We start from the raw sequence: 22,146 nt of genomic DNA, 5'->3' as shown, positions 1-22,146 counted from the left end.
TTGGCCAGGAGTTAATTTTGGTCACTTTTATTGAAGAGCCAGCCAATAGTATTGTAGCTCTGGTAGTTTTTTTTTCCTTCCTAGACCTCATACATTTAAACGTTTTTGTTCTTTCTGTTTTTAGGCAATTTTCTATGATGTATCTATGGGCAGTTTTCCTTGTGTTTTTATCCTGCTTAGGATTTATTGAAATTTTTGAACAGCTTCATTTTTTTTATCAGTTTTACAAAATTCTTACCTAATATCTCTTAAAACATTGCTCTGGTAGTATTATTTTTCTCTTTTTAGGGAGGTCCAATTATTTTTGTATGCTATACTTGTATAATTTGTTTTACGTATGTCTTGCAGTAACCCACTAATAGCAAATTATTTCTCTATTGAAATGTTCACTGAAAGCACTAAGGTGAGCTATGTCCATCTCCTTCAAGGAACCACATCCTCCTGTACATATAATTATAGCACATGGCATATGCCATATTGTTACATGCCACCCTTCCTCCTGTAGCTCTGTGTACATGGGTCCTTCATTTTTATAGCTCCAGGACCTCATATATGACCTGGCACAAGGTGCATGCTCAATAAGCATTTTTTAGTATTCGATAGAACTAGGTTATTCTTACCTTCAGGATTCAGTTACTGTTGTACAAACACTCTTGGAAGAGGTAACCCAGTAAGCTGAGCTCATCCCTGACATTTGCAAATGCAAAAGCACAAGCAGAGGTCCTTGTGTCATAGACCTAAGTATATATGATTTCTAACCAAGCTAATAAACTGTTCTACAAGATGTTTCCTCTACTCTAGCTCAGCCAATAAACTTACTATACTTTGTACAGTGCCTGGTATATGGAAACTCCCATCACCCTTAACAAAATAAAATAGAATTCTGATAAATATCAATGCAGACTATTATGAGACTGATTGTGCAATGTATTTGATAGAGATATGTTTATAAAAATGTTACTCATTCAATAACGACTTCAATTTTAGAAATATAATTTCTAAGACATTTTTTTTCAGTTTGAATTAGAGGAAAAAAATCTGATTGCATAGCTCAATATACACAGTGGGACAAAAGTAGGTTTACAGTCATGAGTTTGCAAAACAGTCTGCACATTATTATTTATTAAGTATTGTATTGTTTTCTGTACAAACAACTGTAAACCTATACGAGCTTTGTCCCACCCTGTACAGGTACCCTCATTTCACCAAGAATATCTGAGTTCAAGCACTTCTACAGGAAATCTCATCCTTTGATCCACACTCTATCATATATTTCCTTCTTTTTGAGTTGAATATCCAAGTAAGACATACTTGAAAAATGCAATACAATTCAATTAAATATTGTTCCCAAAGAGATGCAAATCATTTAATGTTAATTTTAAAATAGATATGCCTGCACTCAGATGAAGACTACACGAAGCAATTTCAGGGCAGCATAGTTCAAGTGTAATTTTATCGGACTTATAATTGAGAACAAACTTGGGGCTGAAAATCACTACTTACAGGGAGTACTCAGGAATGGCATCCCTGAAGGCAGGAAGTTCTCGCACGTATTCATTATAAAACCATTTCACTTTGAAATGCAAATTCATATAATCGGTGCTCTTGCATAACCGCTGCTTTTCATGTTCTGTAACAGATAAAATCAAACGTTTAATAAAATTTGGTTTGCCAACAATGTTGTGGCCCAATCTACTTTTATTAGTATAATTTCAAAAGGGAAGAAAGTAGTGTATTTGCCATAAAGATGAAGAGAATTGCAAAAGACAAATATGAAATTTTATAAAGTGTACAAGTCATAAATCCTATGTGGAATAGGTCAACCAGTAATGAGAAATAACTTGAATGTCTGATGTACCATCCTGAAAAAGGTGAGAATTTTGACACATTTTTTCTATTTAACTGCAAATTCTCATATTTTGGCCACTTTTGACCTGACAAAAGTGCCAGAAAGAATAAAAGCTCCAACCATGAATAAAATTTGAATTAAACTAGGAAACATAACCCCTGACTAATACTGGAAATGTGAATGAGTAGATCACATCTTGACATGAATATTTAACACTTAAAACATTAAGATAGTTGAAGAGGAAAGGAAATATATCTAACTTCTAATCCAGATTATTTCTTCTTCATATTTTAAATTCAGCTAAAATTATTTTATACCCTATGGCTTTTTAGATATTCTGTAAGCAGAATTTCCTAATATGTGACTTTTTTCTCTCTTGCTCAAAAAGTATAGCTTAAAACTATTATTTTGATCTGTAAATACAGTATTGAGGATAGAGATATCATATTACTGAACATATTTATCTCTACTTCCTTCTCTCCCCAACCAAACCTAAAATATCCCTAACTATATTCAGGTTGAAAGTACCCTTTGAGTAGCTCTGGTAGCAAAGAACTTTGATTTTTAGCAGAAAAAACCTATACTTTACATACCAGGCTAAAAATGCTAAATGAAGAAATTAGATTATTATAAACAAATTGAGAATATTCTTGCTTCTCAAAACCTGACCACAGAGACTTAAATTCAAATGATAAACACAAGAAGAAACACAACCCCAAATAGAATATTTTCAACTTATCTAAACAATGATTAATTCAAAACAACCTGTAGAACTAAGAGAGAAAGCGAGAACACATGCAAAAATAAGAGTAATAAACTAGTAGTTCTAGAACAAACTCCCACATAAAATTATGAACTGGGTGCTGTTTTGCTTGACTCCCTCCAGATTCATTCCCATCTTTCCCCCTTTCAGTGTTGGCTCTCCCCCTTCTCTTTCCCCTTCTGATGTCTAGGGTCCTTCTTGCCACACCTTAACAGGAAACATTTTTCTGATAAACCAACAGGTAAGAATTTAATGCAATACAACACTGAAACCCAGGTGAGGGAAGACTCTTGCTCTGGAAACTACACATTAAGAAGGCTCTCTACTCAGCACAAATACTGACTCAAAACTTAAATAGCTGCTGGGATCCTCTGTCACTCAGGATCCCACACCTGGTGCTGGCCTAGAGGAAACCAGAACTTGACAGATCTGGTCTTGTGACTCCCCCTGCCCTTCTGATTAAAGCCCTCTAAGCCCAGGAGAAGAAATTTGGACTGTCTTTTGTTCTCTATCCTAGAAACAGAGGGTGACTCTGACTCAATGAGATCAAAGTTTGCAGATTGCCATTGCTGACAACAGAAACAGATACTGCTTTGGAGTATAGGAAGGAATTTGAACCAGGGAAGCATTTAAGTAAGAAAAAGGCAAACTGACTTCTGGTGAAGCTGGAGGCATAGGTGGAAACACTGTGCCTCCTTGCACATCCAAGTTTAAAGACAACAGAGTTTTAGTAACAAAAAGGCAACCAAAACACAGAAAATTGAACTGTATGGAAGTCTGACAACAACGAACCATTCAGACAAACTTGTAAAGGGGGAGGAATCAGCGGCTGGCTGAGTGGGGTCACACAGGAAAAGGTGGCCAGACTAATCCAGGTGCTCAGACTGTAGTTGGTGGATCCCAGGTGTGGGGTGGCAAAGGGCAGACCCAGTGAGAGTGCGGGGTGGCTGGCTGACCATGGTCACACATTCACATGAAGATAAACCAGGTGAAGGGGTGAGCAGTGAGACATAGCGCACAAACCAGAGCCCCAGCGCCAGGAATTAAAGCCTAAAAGCACTGACTGGAAAAACTTTGGGGGTCGAGGTGCTGGGAGAAGCTCCCAGGCTCACAGAGAGTTCACTGGAGAGACCCACAGGGTCCTGGAGGGTGCACAAACCCACACACCCGGGAACCAGCACCAGAAGAGCCCAACTTGCTTTCGGGAAGCAACAGAAGCGACACCATTGCCCCTCTCTGACCCCGCCCCCACATACAGCATCACAAACCCAACAACTGGGATGCCCTGCCCTGGTGAACACCTAAGGCATCACCCCTCATACAGAACAGGCACAAACAGACCAAAACATTATCGCTCAAGAAAAACAGCTCAAAGCCCTAGAGCCAATACTTCTAAGCAACCAAGAGATAGCCAACCTATCAGATGCACAGTTCAAAATACTGGTGATCAAAATGCTCACAGAACTGGTTGGTTTTAGTTACAAATTAGAGAAACAAATGAAGGCCAAACTAAGTGAAATGAAGGGAAATGCACAGGAAAACAATAGTGATGGAAAGGAAACTGGGACTCAAGGGAGTGGACCAGAAGGAACAAAAAAATGACCAAACAGAAAAGAATGAAGAAACAAGAATTTAAAAAAGTGAGAAGAGGCTTAGGAACCTCCAGGACATCTTGAAACGTCCCAACATCCGAATTATACGGGTACCAGAAGGGGAAGAGGAACAGCCACAAGTGGAAAACTTATTTGAACAAATAATAAAGGAGAACTTCCCCAATCTGGCAAAGGAAATAGACTTCCAGGAAATCCAGGAAGTTCAGAGAGTCCCAAAGAAGTTGGACCCAAGAAAGAACACACCAAGGCACATCATAATTACATTAGCCAAGATTAAAATGAAGGAGAGAATAAGGGGACAGTCAGCTACAAAGGAGTTCTCATCAGACTGTCAGCTGATTTCTCAAAAGAGACCTTACAGGCAAGAAGAGGCTGGAAAGAAGTATTCCAAGTCATGATCCAAAGACCTACAACCAAGACTGCTCTATCCAGCAAAGTTTTCATTTAGAATGGAAGGGCAGATAAAGTGCTTCTCAGATAAGGTCAAATTCAAGGAGTTCATTGTCACCAAGCCCTTTTATATGAAATGTTAAAGGGATTCATCTAAGAAAAAGAAGATAAAAAATATGAACAGTGAAAGGACAGCAAGCTCACAGTTATTAACAACCACACCTAAAACAAAAGCTAACCAAGAGGACAGCTAGATCAGGAGCAGAACCATAGAAATGGAGATCACATGGAGGGTTAGCAACAGGGGAGTGGGAGGAGGAGAAGGGGGGAGAAGATACAGAGAATAAGTAGCATAGAGGGTAGGTAGAAAATAGACAGGTGAGGGCAAGAATAGTGTGGGAAATATAGAATCTGAAGAACTTGTGATACATGGACAAAAACTAAAGGGGGGATGGTGGGGGAGGGGGTATGCAGGGTGGAAGGGAATGAAGGGGGGGAAGTGGGGAAATTGTAATGGCATAATCAATAAAATATATTTAAAAAAGTAAAAGGCAAAGTAACTCATCAGGTTCTTTCTCTGAATAGCATACATGCAATAGATTATTGTATAACAAAGTCTGTGTTTGAAGGTACTCACAAATCAATGCAGCTTGCAAAACAGGTGCACATGCTGCCTGAGGAATATTTTAAATATTAAATGATTCATATTACTCTCAGAGTTTGTACGTATATGATTAACTCCAGATACAACATACTTGAAGCCTGATGTTGATTCTTTACCAACTAGATGGCTATTGAATGCTGGAATTGTCAATAGTTTTATTTTGCAATTTAGATGAATGAAATTTAACTCATTAGATTTTAACTTTGTTCAAAAATTAACATACATATTTAAATAAGACATTACTTACATTTTGTCCTCATTTTAATAACTATTTTTTAATAGAAAGCAATAGCTTTCTGGAAACTATTTATAATATATACTTGAAAGAACATGTAAATAATTTAAAACTTTAATTTTTGCATTTACAGTTTATTTTAAATTACATTAAAAAATAAAACACATATTCAAATCAAGTCCATTTTAAATACAATAACTTTTTTAATGTTAAGGATGTGTATAATCAGGGATCGAAAAGAAAAAAATAAGTTGGCCTCAGCAAAAATTTTAAAATAGAAAAAAGTTCAATGACAAGGTGTCCTTACATTTTTTAAAATGGAAAAAATAAAATAGAATGGATGGCATGTGACTTGGAGAAGTCTGTATTATTTGTCACACTGTAGCTAGAACACAAAATATTTGTAATGTTTCATTATAACAGCATAATAAGTAATTTTGCTGAAATACAGTTGAAAATATATATTTTCTGAAAAACACATCAATATGAAAATATTTTTTTGTTGTGATAGAACAAGAACACATTTTATATAAGTTTATTAGCTTGATTTAGAAATCATATATAGTTGGGTCTATGGCACGTGGGCCTCTGCTTGTGTTTTTGCCTCTGAAAATGTTAGGGGTGAGCCTGACTTACTGCACTACCTCTTCCAAGGGCGTTTGCATATTAACTGAATACTGAAGAAAAGGGGAACCCAGTTCCATTGAATACCAAAAATATTTAGTGAGCATGCATGCACCTTGTGCTAGGTCACATGTGAGATAATGGGGATATAAAAATGAAGGACCCGTGTACATAGAGCTTTAGGGGGAAGGATAATATGTAACTATATGACATGTGCCATGTGCCATGATTTGACATGTACAACAGGATGCAGTCCCTTGAAGGAGATGGATATAGTCCAACTTTGTGCTTTCAGTGAACAATTCAATATAGAAATGGTTTGCTGTTAGTGGCTAGTGCATAAGTATAATTTGAGTAAAGGACACGTTACATAAAATGAGACTTCTAATTTATAAGGAATACTACTTAATATGCATGTATCGCTTTGTGAAATTCTGTAACTGTGTTTTAATAGTGGGTTTGAGGGAACCTTAACACTTGATGCTGTGCCATAAAACAAAAGGTTCGCCAATCCCTGCCCCTTACTGTGAAGGCGCCTCAATACTTTGGAAAGCGGGGAAAAGCCAACTTCAAGCAGTTTCTCAGGTAAGTCCTTAAGTTTATTTGCTTAACCCATTTCCATTCCACTTTTCCATTATTGCAGATGTCTTTCCTTTTTCCTTATTTGGTCACTTTGCTCAGAACTTGTATGTCCCCAAACCCATTCTTGAGAACTCTGCAAGGTCTCTGCATGTCCACAGTCCAGGAGAGAAACACTTGTAAATGGCTAATGTTCTGTAGCTGCACATTGGCCAGGCCGTACTGCCTTTCCCCCCAAAGCCCAAGTCTTTTCTTTGTGGAATGATATGGGAAAGGACATAGGACGAATACCAGTTATATTCTTAAAGGACAGAATCTGATTTTGGTTTAATGTAGAGACCATCCATTCTAGTTTCAAAGAATACACCTGATAATGATAACTAAGCAATTTTCAACTGGTGTGCTGCATGCCATACCTGACTATTTAGTCAGGGACACTGACCTCTTCTCCCCTAGATTGTCAAATAAAAAAATGATAACAGCCAATACAACATTACCACAATAATCCAGTAAAAATGAATAAAAATTATATCTATTTTGTCAGGTTGAAAAAATATATTTTTTGGTGTGCTGAAGGATTTTAGTAATTACTTTATGTGTGCCATGAGGTAAGGTTGAAAATTGGGGTAACTCAAACTATCAGGATTTTGCCAGTCCCTTTGCTGGGAAAATAAAATACTTGGAAGAATTACTAATAGCTTTCTCCTTACAGAATTGCTTTCACACCCATAGCAATTACTTTCTACCCTATTCAAATCGCATATCTCTCATGCATTGTCAACTGACATTCACTGCTCTATGCAGACAGAAACAGTAGACTAGCATCATCAGTTTTCATATTCTGCCAATTCAACAGTAGAGTAACTGACATCTTTACGTGTGTTATGCACTTTAGCTGATACAGCAGAGTTTTTCAATTTATTTAGTTGGTGATGTAGCTTCGATCTTAGGGGAAATGAAAACAAAAATGAAAAGTCTATGCTCCTGGTAATGCTTGTCCTTAAGTAGCAAGTACTAACTATAATTTAAACATTTTTCGGTAGTACTTTGTAATCATCCCAAACCTCAGTATTTGTGGCAGGTTAAACTAATGATCAAATAATGTCCTTTTCCTCACAGGCACACAACCAGACTACATTTTCCAATCTTCCTAGCAACAGGTACATCTGTGACTGGATTTTGGGCCAAAGTAATATATATCACTCCCAGTCTTGCCCTGAAACACCACTTGTAAAATTCTCCATTTTCTCTCATTTACTGGCCAACTGCCAAAGATCCAGCTGAGGATTGCAAGGAACCAGGGGCTCCCAGAGCTACTGGAGGGTAGAAGTCTGGGTCTCTGAGCCACTTCTCAGAGGACAGTTGCCTAATCGGAAATATAGTAATCCTCCCACCTCCAAATCTGCAATTTTACTTTCCATCAATGCAGTTACCCATAGCCTGAAAACATTAAACAGAAATTTCTAGAAATATACAATTCTTTTAAATTGCATGGAGTCCTGCATAGCTTGATGCCTCACCCTGACCCTCTCCGTTCCCCCCAGCACGTAGGTCACCCCTTTTGTCCAGCATATTCACACCGTATACACTCCCTGCACTAGTTGCTGAGCAGTCAGCTCTGCTGTCAGATCACTGTCAGTGGTATCACAGTGTTAGAGTTTAAGTAACTGTTACTTCACTTAATAATGTCCCTCAAGTGCCAGGGTGGTGATGCTGGCAGTTCAAACACGCTAAAGATAAGCTGTGAAGTGCTTCATTTAAGTAAAAAGGTGTGTATGCTTAAGAAAAGACAGCATGTATATGGCTTGGTATTATTTGGGGTTTCAGGTATCCACCGAGGGTCTTGGAACATATCCCTAGTGGATATGGGGGGAGCAGTGTGCCTACTTCACTCATACAGATAAGAAAGAAATAAACAAAATGGTACTGTGCTAAATTGTATGGAGTTAGGCTACATGGGGTTATATTCTATTACATCACAAAAATATTTTCAGATATTGGAACCCACTATTAATTGATTAACTAACCTCCAAATTACTCTTTCTAATTTTCATATACACACACATTTCCATATATACACACAAAGCAAGGTTGTCCCTTTGCTTTGTGGTACTACATTAGCCTAAGTACCTCTGGCAGAACACGCTGCGAATTAATCCATCATCACAGAGAAAATCAGTTAACCAAACTTAAGTTCATGTTAGGAAAATACTACATAGGCTCTGAGGGAAGAAAAATCATAAGAGTAAAACATATAGGTGCTGTGGACAGACGAATACAACTTTTTATCTTCCTGTCAGCCTTGTTTCATGCTTGTGGGCTCTCAGCTATATCCTGGGTAGTTATTATTATCACTTAAACAATTCTATAAAAAGTGAGCTGTTACTGTTTCAAATCCATAAGTCTGCTTTTCTCATGTCCTCATATATTTCTCCCATAATATACAATTATATAAGGGCACCACTCATATAAACTACAGTTATATCCTAACTACTACCTGCCAAATATCAATGTGGGAGATTATAATATCAAATTCAAAGCTATACTCTAAATTATGTTGAATTCTACCTAAATTATCTCCTGCTTGGGGCTAGCCTACATTGACAAAACTGCATCTACCTCATAGCATGTGAATGACTCCTGGAGTTTATTCAGTCATTAATCCTCCTACATTTTTAATTTTGGTGACAAAGATTTAACTAGCTCATTACTTCTACAAAATAAAACATTTAATTAGTTTTCCAAACAGAAGTATGATAATTTTGTACAAAATTTAATCTGAAGTTAAATGAGAAATATGAATATTTTACAATCAGAATAAAATGCTTCATTAAAATTGTACGAGGGTCTGTCCTGTGCACTGTTTCTGTCTCCAAGTTGCGTAGAAGGGCAGCTGAGACAACTCCTTACATAATTCTAATACTGTGTAGAAATAATGGTGTTTTTTCCTTTTGCCTAATTGCTCTGACTAGAGCAATTGCTCCTAATACTACGTCGAATAGAAGTGGGAAGAATAAGCACCCTTATCTCCTTCCTAATCTGAAAGGAAAATCTTTCTGCTTTCACCATTAAGCAAGATACTAGCTTTGGGTTTGTTATATATGACTTTTATTATGTTTAGGTACACTCCTTCTATACCTACTTTGTTGAGAGATTATATCATGAAAGAATGTTGAATTCTGTTAAATGCTTTTTATGTGTCTAATGGAGTGATCATTGATTTTTATTTTTTATTCTCTTAATTGGGTGTATCACATTAATTAATTTGTGTATATTCAACCAATTTTGTGTCACTAGAATAAATCCAACTTGATTGTGGGAAAAAAACAAATTGGCTGCCATAGTCATCACAGTGTCATTTTCTAGTTCTTAGCTTGTGGCTTCATTTTACTGCATAACCACTCTGTGTTGTCCCACAGTTAGTAGCACACAGTTGTGTAGGACTATCTCAGACATCTGTCTGAGTGTTTGATAACCTGCGGTATCTCTAAGAGGCAGTGATCTGGAAATTCTGGAAGGAATGTCAAATAAAAAAACAGCATTAGAGGCCCAATGCACTGGTGATTTGTGAGATTTTATATGCTCACAAACATATAAAAGTTCTAGGTAGAACCTTATTACCTAGAACTTCTGGTTCTAAAAATAAATATGTATCAGGCTTTTATATGTAATACATACATATAAACATCTATCAACGATAACAAACTCACATTAACAATATATAGATGGGGATCATGGGCTTTTTCTAATACACTGAGAATGCTGAGCCATGTAACTATAAGTAAAGAAAAAATAATAAATTATGATTTTCCATTTTAGAGCAATTCTATAAAGGTCTTATAATACCAGCACATCTTTAGAGTGAGAAATCACCTAAAATTCTGGCAGCCAAAGTAAGCTACGGCATGAGCAAGGTATAAAGCTTGGAGAAATGAAATAAAAATTTAAAGAATAAATGACTATACATAACACGTCAGCAAAAAGGAATTTGGACCAAGATCACACTTACAGAAAGAAAAATCAGCAAACAAGGAAAAAGAACCTATCCACAATATTACACTATTGTACACAACCTTCCTAAGAATTAATGACTATGAAGGAACAAATACCATAAATTTTTGTAGGGTAAGAAAGGCAATATTGAAGTTTCTTTTATGACACATTTTTGATAACTAAGTCCTAGCAAAACACTAGGAAAAAAAGCCAAGCAAATTAATAAAACAGTGCCTTACTCCAAGACGACTGAATCTGAGCCAGAGCAGCTTTACCCTTGAGAGGAGGAGCTGGCCGTCCTACTCAGAATCACAACCATTCTCTCAGCAGAATCCCAGAATGAATCCAGGCTCCCCGAGTTCATTAAACTGGGAGATAGGGGTCAGGCATAGTTCATAGACATACTCGCTGATGCATCTGCTCAGGATTCTGGTGCAGATCTGTAAACCCACAAACCTAGGCTGGTGGGTTTAGATTAAGACCATTTTTCCTATTGGAACCAAAACTCTCTGAATCCCTTTTTGTGTCACGGAAAACTTAAACTTTTCTCGGTAAAAAATATTCATTAAGGCCCTGGCTGGTGTGCCTCAGTGGATTGAGTGTGGGCCTGCAAACTAGAGGACTGTGGTTCGATTACCAGTCAAGGCACATGTCTGCGTTGCAGGCCAGGTCCCCAGTAGGGGACACATGAGAGGCAACCACACATTGATGTTTCTCTCCCATGCTTTCTCCTTCCCTTCCCCTCTCTCTAAAAATAAATAAATATTTAAAAATATTAAATCTTATAAAAACATTCACAAATGAACTGTGCAATTCAATAATGTTTTATGACTTCAAATGTTTCTCTGCCCAAATTAAACAGTACAACACAAACATTTCCCTATAATCTTCATCCATGACATTAACTCTTCCATCTGTGAAGGATTTTCTGGCCAAACAAAAAACTGGAGCTATTCTCCCATAACACCCAGAAAACAGAATATACCATTTCATGGTATGACTTGGAAGAACACTACACAACTTGTCTGAATCATAGACCTTGGAAAATTAGGAAGGAGTATGAAGGCAGATCCACATAATCTAGTTCTAGGAAACTAGAGATGGATAGTTAATAATGTTTAAAAATGGGATGGAATGGGAATGAATGTTCAACAAGACAGAATGGCCTATAGTCTGGAATATAATGGTGCAATATAGGTGTCCAAAGAAGCTATGGTTATGAACTGGTAAGTCCTGAAGCAAGGGTATAAAGAAAGCAACAAAAACACGATTTACGCACATTGTGTTTTTACCCAGAATCCTAGCAATAGATTTGCTACAGTATTTTTGTGAGTGTTAGAACAAAATACGAACATGTAGATTTCATTTATTTAGGCAACTTATATCTACTGATTATCTACTATGAACCAAGCACTATTCTATATAATGAGAGTATAGCAAAGAAGAAAACAGTGTTCCTGTCATGTTGAAATTTATTTGTAGTAAGAAGAGGCAGACAGTAAAAATCACTTAATATGATATGAGGTAGTAGTAAGTGTTAAAGTGGAAAGTAGGAAGAAAAATTAATGCAAAATAAGGGATTAGATGAGCTGAGAATGCCTTTTTCTATAGGGCATTCAGGAAAGATCTCCAATGAGGTGACAGGAAGCAGAACTGAGTGAAGTTCGAGAACCAACCATGCAGACAACTCGTGAAAGAGCATTTTGTGTAGAGATGCAGCACGTGAAGTGGCCCTCAAACAACACAATGTGCTTAACAAGTTCAAAGCAATGCAAGGAAGCCAATGAGTCTAACGCAGAGTCAGTGAGCAAGAGTGGTGAGAATAACTTTGGAGAGAAATGAAGGCCAGGTCACATGTGATCTTGTAGTCTACAATAAGGACTGCTCCCACTAAGAGTTATGATACACCACTGGAGGATTTTAGTCTAATATTGATTATAAAACATCACTTTGGCTGCTGTCTGAAGAAGAGATTATAGGGATGCAAAAGGTGGATAGAGGGAGCTACTGCAGAAGAACAAGCAGTGGATGGATGGGACAGGTTGGACTTGAGTGGCAATGTGATGACTGTGGTAGAAGTGATGAGGCATGGGCTCTAATCTTGGCTCTGCACCCTAACATTCCATAACTGTGCCTCTCATCTCTTCCCTGCCTAGTTAAGCTCTGTAAGAACAGATGTAACAACTTAATAAAATTTTGATTTCTCACACTACCTTGTCTGGTTAGAATAGTAGATGAATAGTGGGATGGATAGATAGATAGATAAGAGAATGTAAATAACTCTTTTGTCATGCTTATTCCTTTATTTTTCCTCACTCTTGCTGAAAATATAGTGGGCCATCAGACAGGTAGAGGACTGTTCAACATTGGGTTTGGTCTACAAGTTTGCTGTTTTACAGCTTCCCATGGAGAAAAGTCTCTGCTGTGTCTTAAAAGATAAGCCTAATTTTCTGCATTAAAATAAAATGGCCCTGTTTATGTCAATAAAATCTTTATTAAGTATTGTCAATAAAATATAAACATTTTCCTTCCACGTACACATAGCTCATATAAGCCACTCTCAAGTAATCAGTTTCATGTGTTTCTCAGAAGTATGTTGTTTTCATGGTCTGTAGCTTTTCCTTAAAAGTTTTCATGTCTTATAGTTTCCTGTACATTATTTCATTACTTATTTAAATGTAACCAGTAGTTTAGATTCTTTTTTTTAGATAAAATTATTTTCCATTAGGTATTCACAATATACAAAAATAAAAGGTAGGGGTTTCTCTTTTTGGTAGATGTGAACTAAGCTTCTTCCCTCAGCTTCCTGAGTTGCTATCATTTCTTCATTAGTTATAAAGTAAATGGGAAATAATCAATGTCATAAACTAATGTGAAAAAATTGCTTTACTTAATTTTTATTTTAGGTGGAAGTGATCAGAACATCCTAGAGACTTAATTACTTTTAATTGTATTATTGCTGATAATTTTTTTACTTTATTGATAATTTCTTTCGGGATTTCTCCTTAATAAAAAGACAATGGTCCTTATACATGTGGAAATGCACATTTTCATTCATAGTTAAAGAAATAAAAATTTAATGAGATGGTATTTATCTATCAGGTTGAAAAAATAGAAACCATAACATTTTTCATTTTAGGGAAAATTGGCAAAGTATTTCAAAATTTTAAATACCAAATCTTTTGATAATTTTACTTCTAAGAATTCCACTTCTAAGTATATGTACACATATAAACAAAAAGTGTATGTTCAGTTATTTATCTTAGCAAAATACTAAAAATAATTGAATTATTTATTGATATGGAAATAAATGTTTTATATATTCATTCCTTTGAAAATAATAAAATTGCACCCTGGCTGTGTGTAGCTTTATGGATTGAGCATGGGCTGCGAACCAAAGGGTTGCCTGTTTGATGCCCAGTCAGAGCACATGCCTGTGCTGCAGGCCAGGTCCCCAGTTGGGGCCACATGAGAAGCAACCACACATTGATGTCTCTCTCCCTCTCTTTTTCCCTCCTTTCCCCTCTATCTAAAAATAAATAAATAAAATCTTTTAAAAAAGAAAATAATAAAATTACAACACAGAATGAGGTAGCTCTAAATGTTTATGTAGTATGAGCCCCAAATTTCACTGCTAAATAAAATAGCAAGGTATATTGGAGTAGAGATGATACATTACCACTTGTGTAAAAAAAGATATGTGCATATGAACATGTGTATGCTTGGAACATGTATGAAAATATACAAGAACCTGGAAACAGTGAGGATTCATCAGGTATCAATGAAAAACTTTACACATAATACTTTTTGTACTGATTGTTTAAATGATACATATCTATTATGTTTTCAAAAACCAATACCTTATTTAAAAAATACTAGAAACAGCAAAGAACAAAATACAAAATTTAGGAAAACAAACCACGAATTTGAAGAATAGCTTAAACGTTTTCTGAATTCAGGGAAAATTCTTAGAGCAGAAAATTAGACAAAAAATGACAGACATGGAAATCAAAGAGACTGCAACTAGACAGTAGAGGCCCAACATAAGAGAAACAGTCAAACAAAAGGAGCAGAATAATAATAAAAAGCATAGTTTAAATTATCTTGTGGTCGGAGAGAAAAAGAGGAAAGCATGTATGAAGTTAAAGAATTCACTAGTAAAGACACATTGAAATACTAACAAATAGACACATTAGCCAAAATGTTTGAAGGAATAAAGATTCTTACAGGGTTCTTAAGAGAAAAATCAAACATATACAATTACAATAGGCTGGCCTGTGACTTTTCTATTCACTAGAAGCTATGGAATAATGAAACAACACATACAGAGTCATGAGAGGAAAATTTGCTGAGAACTGGAGAGCTGTATATTCAGTCATATTTTGATAGGAAGGCAAGGTACATAAGCCAACCCACTGGCTTCAATAATAAATATGCAAAAATGTGGAGGTATTGGTTCCTTCTTTCATAACAGCATGGAAATAAATCTTGAAAACCATACATTTTATCAGGAATCACTATTCTTCCTCACAGAAATAAATCTGTTTATAGGACACATGGAGGTCCTAGGTTAAAGTCTCTCTCTCCCTCAGGTCAGACTTATACTAGATTCAAAATTCTCATTAAATAGGAACTATAATTTTTATTAAAGGATGAAACAGCCACCTATGTATGCCAAGAAAGAAGATTGAATGAAAAAATCCAAGTGATTATTGTGGTTATCTCTGGATGACATTTTTCTTCTATGTATTTGTTTGTATTTTAATAAGAATGAATCTTTCATGTTTGTTTTAAAATTTTCATTATAAAATCTTCATTGAAAAATTCAAACAATATAGAAAAGTTCAAAGAAGAAATAAAGATTACTAGAAATTCCCTGGTTCACAGATATGCTATTGAACTGTGACTGAGTACCCTTTAAGATCACATTCTAAATTTATCTATTTGTAAATGTGTGTGCATACGATTTGTGTAAATACTTTAGGTTGTATAGCTGGCTCCTTTTACTCAACATTTTTTCATGTCAACAAAATTGGATTTATGTCATCATTTAAAATTAGGTTCACACCATCACTGTCCCTAAGAAACAATCCTCTGTATCTGTGGACACGCACTTTCACACGTGTTATTTTATTCTTCAGATCTGTCTGACTTTAGGATCTAAGCTCTTTATTTTATATCATATCATACAGCTTCCTAACTCATTGTTTGCTACACATGAAATAAGTTTTAGGGGAATTATAGCTCTAAAATTGAAAGGCAAAACAATAAAGCTGTGGAAAAAACATGGGAGACTATTTTCATAATATTAGGTATACAAAGATCACATAAATAGGACAAACACATCACTAAAAAAGGGTTATCAATAAATTGTGCTGTTAGAATTACAATGAAGAACTTCTATGTATTGAAAGACATTAAGAGAATAAAACAGCAAGCAACAGACTGAGAAAACATTTCCAATACAAGTATTCAACAAAAGGGAAACATTTACAATACAGAAAGAATTTTTAAGTATCAAAAGAATGTCAGACAACAACTCAGTGAAAAATGGGCAAAAGGTTGAAAACGTAGTTCACAAAAAAAATCCAAATGGCCAACAAGCTAATGAAAAGGTTCTTCACTTTATTAGCCACAAGGAACGTGACAATTAAACCACAATGTTAATTGTCACTATTACATATCTACCAAAATGTCTAGAATAAAAAAGAGACAATATCAAGCTGGCAAAGATGTGGAATACTTGTAACTTATACACTATTGGTGGGGAAAGGAATTGGTGTAACTGCTTTGGAAGAATATTTTGCAGTACCTATTGCACTGAACATGTGCATCACTGGTAAGTCCACTCCTTGAGAATATCTGTGACAGATATATTTATATATACTCAAAGTTGTATATAAGAACATTCATAGCAGCACTATTCATAATCACCTAAAAGCAGAAATTACCCAAATAAATATCAATAGTACAATGAATAAATGCATCATATCTGTGCATTGGAACACAATAGTAACAATAAACAAACTATAATTTGATGTAGCAATATGCATCAAACATTTTTGTGTAAAATAATAAAAATAATGGTGAATGTACAAAACAGAATATACCCTACAATTTGATTAGTACAAAGTTTCAGAACAAGCAAAGCTATTGTACGGCTCCGAAGTCAAAATAGTAACTTTATCAGCAAGATTTAGGTAATGACTGGAAAAGAGCATGGCAGGGGCTTCTGTGTTCTGTTAACAGGTGAGTTTAGTGTGTGAAAGTTTATCCAGCTGGATACCTACGACATGCACGCTGTTTAATTTTTTTATTTTTATTGTTTATGCTTTTACAGTTGTTCCCACTTGTTCTCCCTTTTCTCACCCCCGGCCAGCCCTACCTTCTGCCCTCCCCAAGATAATCCCCGTATTGTCCATGTCCATGGGCTGTGCATACATGTGTTTTGGTTATCCCTTCACCATCTTTCATTCCGTCCTCCTCTCCCACCTTCTTTCTAGTATCTGTCAGTCTGTCTTATGTATCTAAGCTTCTGTTACTATTTTGTTCACTAGTTTATTGTGTTCACTAGATACCACTTATAACTGAGATCATGTGGGATTTGTCTTTCACTGACTGGCTTAGTACACTTAACATAATTTTCTCCAGGTCTATCCATGCTGTTGCAAAATATGAGTTTCTTTTCTTTTTCTCTTTTTAACTACTGCATAATATTCCATTGTGTAAATACACCACTCATCTGCTGATAGGCACTTGAGTTGAATCCAAATCTTGGCTATTGTTAATAGCACTGCTATAAACATAGGGATGTATATATTTTTTGTATTGGTGTTTTGGGATCATTAGGGTAGATATCTGGAAATGGAATCATTGGGTCAAAAGGGAGTTCCATTTTTTATTTTTTAGGGATACTTCTCATTGTTTTCCACAGTGGCTGCACCAGACTGCAGTCCCATCAATAGTGCACCAAGGTTCCCCTTTCTTCACATCCTTGCCAACACTTGTTGTTTATTGACTTGTTGATGGTAGCCATTCTGACAAGTGTAAAGTGATATCTCATTGAGGATTTAATTTGTATTTCTCTAATAATTTGTGATGTTGAAATGAAGCAGCAGAAGCAGAAATCAAGAAAAAAATCCCATTTGATATAGCAAAAACAAAAATAAAATATCTGGGAATAAACCTAACCAAGGAGGTAAAAGACCTGTATGCAGAAAACTACACAACACTGAAGAAAGAAATCAAGGAAGACACAAACAAATGGAAACATATACCGTGTTCATGGATTGGAAGAATTAACATCATCAAAATGTCCATACTACCCAAAGCAATTTACAGATTCAATGCAATACCTATTAAAGTACCAATGGCATATTTCACAGACATAGAACAAACACTTCAAAAATTTATATGGAACCATAAAAGACCCCGAATAGCAGCTGCAATGTTAAGAAAGAAGAACAAAGTAGGAGGGATCACAATACCTGATATCAAACTGTATTACAAGGCCACTGTAATCAAAACAGCCTGGTACTGGCATAAAAACAGGCACATAGACCAATGGAACAGAACAGAGAGCCCAGAAATAAACCCAACTCTCTACAGTCAATTAATATTCGACAAAGGGGGCAGTAACATAAAATGGAGTAAAGATAGCCTCTTCAACAAATGGTGTTGGGAGAACTGGACAGCTACATGCAAAAAAATGAAACTCGAGCACCAACTTACACCATACACCAAAATAAATTCAAGGTGGATAAAAGACTTAAATATAAGCCATGAAACCATTAAAGCCCTAGAGGAGAGCATTGGCAGGAAAATCTCAGATATTCCACGCAGCAATATTTTTACTGATACGTCCCCTAGAGCAAGGAACATAAAGGAAAGAATAAACAAATGGGATCTCATCAAAATTAAAAGCTTCTGCATGGCTAAGGAAAACAGTATCAAGATACAAAGAGAAGCAACAGCTTGGGAAAACATATTTGCCAATGATACCTCAGATAAGGGTTTAATCTCCAAAATATACAAAGAACTCATTCGGCTCCACTCAAAGAAGACAAGCAACCCAATCAAAAAATGGGCAGAGGACTTGAACAGACATTTCTCCAAGGAGGACATACAGAGGATCCAGAGACACATGAAAAGATGCTCGATATCGCTAGCTATCAGAGAGATGCAAATTAAAACCACAATGAGATACCACTTAACACCAGTCAGAATGGCTATCATAAACAAAGAAACAAACAACAAATGTTGGAGAGGTTGTGGGGAAAAGGAGACCCTAGTTCACTGTTGGTGGGATTGCAGACTGATACAACCACTATGGAAAACAGTATGGAATTTTCTAAGAAAACTAAAAATGAACGTGCCTTTTGACCCAGCAATTCCACTATTAGGAGTATATCCTAAGAACCCTGAAACACCAATCCAAAAGAACCTATGCACCCCAATGTTCATAGCAGCACAATTCACGATAGCCAAGAGTTGGAAGCAACCTAGATGCCCATCGGTAAATGACTGGATCAAAAAACTATGGTACATTTACACAATGGAATTCTATGCTGCAGAAAGGAAGAAGGAACTCCTACCCTTTGCAACATCATGGATGGAAGTGGAAAGCATTATGCTGAGCGAAATAAGCCAGGCGGTGAAAGACAAATACCATATGATATCACCGTTAACAGGGATCTAAACAAAACAAACAAGCAAGCAAAATATGACCAATGACACTCAAATACGGAGCAGGCTGACAGGGTCCAGAGGGGAGAGGAGAAAGAATCATAGGGGAAAAGGGGATGGACTCACAGGAACAAGTATAAAGGACACATGGACAATAACTAAGGGTGGGGGGTGGAAATGGGAGGGAGGTGGGGAGCATGGGGCGGGGGGCGGGCAGGGTTGGGAATATAAGACAGAAAGCTGTACTTGAACAAGAATTAAATAAAAAATATTAAAACATAAAATAAATTATTATCATTTAAAAAAGAAAAGAAAAAAATAATTTGCGATGTTGAACATTTTTCATATGTCTACAGGCCCTCTGCATGCTTCTGTGCAGCTAAAGCAACCATCAACAACACAAATGTTCTCGATTGTGTGGGAGAACATTTTTTGCCAATGATACATCTGACATAGATTTAATACACAAAATATATACAGAACTTATACAACTCAATGCCAGGAAGACAACCCAATTAAGAAATGGGCAAAAGACCTGAATAGACACTTCACCAAAGAGGACATACAGAGGACATGTAGACATATGAAAAAATGCACACTTAATGTATACTATAGTTAATACAATGTTTACTTAGTGAAAATTAACTTCATCCTGTAAGCAATGGTCAGCAACTGACAGTACTTTATGGACTTGAAGATTTATGGCCAAATAGTTACATGATGTTAATTAACTACTCTGTGTCTAGATAAACATTTATCAAAACAGACTGTGAAAGACATAATAAGCTCCTTGGCATATTTACACTATTTACAATTTTCCATCAATAGAATTCCCACCTAAAAAAGTAAAAAGCTAGTTATTTGACATTTTTTAATTACATTTTAATTACATTTTGCCTAAACAGTAATAAATTTTACTGTTTAGGCAAAAGTTTATACAAATAGAATCAATATATCCAGAGAACTTTTTCAGTGCAGACTATTACTATTTTCTCTTTCCCTGTTTATCCACACTACATTATACTATGACCCAATTCAATAGTCTTGTTGCTTATTACGTGCAAACCAGTATTCCACGTGCTCTAGGGATACAAAAGAAGCCTTGGCATTGTCCCCACACTTAAAATAAAAGTACGCAGAAAGAATAATTTGTTTTATAGGTTAAATGGCTACACTGGAGGACAGACTCCAGAAAGCGAGGGCATCAGAAGACACGGACCCCAGTCTCGGCTGTGTCACTTAGCAGTCTCGTCACCTTCAAAGAGCCATGTTGTTCTCAGATGGCTGTTTCCTCCAGCGCAAAATGAGAATGTAACTCCACTTTCCTTTCAGGCTTTGTTTTGTTGGAAAGTATAGTGACACAATAGTATATAAATGTCATCACTGAAATATACCTTATAGATGGCGGTAAGAGTGATTGTGGTTGTTACATGTAGGAAGACTAGACTAGTACAATAATGTGGTTCAAAAGGATCAAAGGCTTGGACTAGAGAATAGCAGCAGAAAATGACATTGTATTCCATTTTTATCTCTATTATTCAGAAATAATAAATTTTATAATATTTATTATGCCGTAAAAATCATAAAAAAGTTGTAAGAATGGTACAAAAAACACTCAGACTTTACTCAGACTAAACAATGGTTAAGATTTGCCAGATTTGCAGTATGTCTCTACTTCATATACATCGTATTTCATGTATACACATGTATATAAACGTAAAAAACACAATTCTATTTATGAAATACCTTAAGGAAATATCCATCAACTACTTTCTTGAATGGTTTTTTTTAGCAAAGTGTTTTGAAATTTGTCATATGCTTTTTCCACATCTCTGGAGATTATTGTTTTCTTTTCCTTCTTATATCTACTAATATGCTATATGATATTCCTGGACTTCCTAATATTAAACTAGCCTTTTGTCTTAGTCTGTTTGGGCTGCTGTAACAAAGTGCCATGTAGACTGCATGCCTTGTAAACAGCAAGCATTTACTTCTCACAGTTCTGGATGGTAAGAAGTTCAATGCCTGAGCCTTTCTTGTTTGCAGATGGCTGCCCTGTAGCCTCAGAGTGGGGAAGGGCAAGGGCATTTTCCAGGGCCTTTTTAAATGAGGGCAATAATCCCGTTCATGTGGGGCTCTGTCCTTATGACACAATCACCTTCCAAAAGCCCCATTTCCCGGTGCCATCCCTACTGAACATTAGCTTTCAACATGGAGAATCTGAGGGAGAAAAGTAACCAAGGTCTTTTATTAAGACCATAGTACCTTTCAACCTTGAACGAAATTCCATTTGACCATGGTAAATTAGTTTTTAATATGGGTTTGGATTCTGTCTGCTAATATTTAATTTAATGTCTTTGCATCAATATGTCAAATCTGCCCACTACAGAGAGAAAGTTTAAACATATCAATTTCCACAGAGAAATAAAGTTGACATACTATACTATTCTAGAAAATTATCAATTTTGTTTAGTTTCCAAACTTATTTGCACATAATCTTACCTAATAGTCTCATATGTTTTTAGAATTCCTTTGTTCTAGTGGTTATTTTTCACTTGTCATTTTGTACTTGATATATTTGTACTTTCTCCCTCTTTTATTGATAAAATTAGTTGATTTTTTTCTAATTTATTTACACTTCTCAAAAACTAGAATTTTGATTTTAGTGTCTTTTTATTTTTATTCTTTCTTGTTTATTTCAGTTTTTATGTTTACATCCTTGCATTTGTTTGGTTTACTTTATTAGTTGGT

General features: G+C 35.9%; 1 protein-coding gene across 1 annotated transcript in view; it reads right to left on the bottom strand.

Annotated features, from left to right (window-relative positions):
* UNC13C (unc-13 homolog C) overlaps positions 1–22,146 on the bottom strand; it is a 511,573-nt gene that overhangs the window by 114,159 nt on the left and 375,268 nt on the right. Inside the window, exon 19 of the mRNA XM_037053932.1 lies at positions 1,504–1,630. Within this exon, the coding sequence (XP_036909827.1) occupies positions 1,504–1,630 (127 nt within the window). The remainder of the gene's footprint in view (positions 1–1,503; positions 1,631–22,146) is intronic.

Source organism: Sturnira hondurensis, unplaced genomic scaffold, assembly GCF_014824575.4.
Source record: "Sturnira hondurensis isolate 20B ecotype Veracruz unplaced genomic scaffold, ASM1482457v3 Scaffold0008196, whole genome shotgun sequence".
NCBI classification, from domain to species: Eukaryota; Metazoa; Chordata; class Mammalia; order Chiroptera; family Phyllostomidae; genus Sturnira; species Sturnira hondurensis.
The sequence above is the reverse complement of the archived record's forward strand: the minus strand, read 5'-3'. Positions and strand labels throughout refer to the sequence as shown.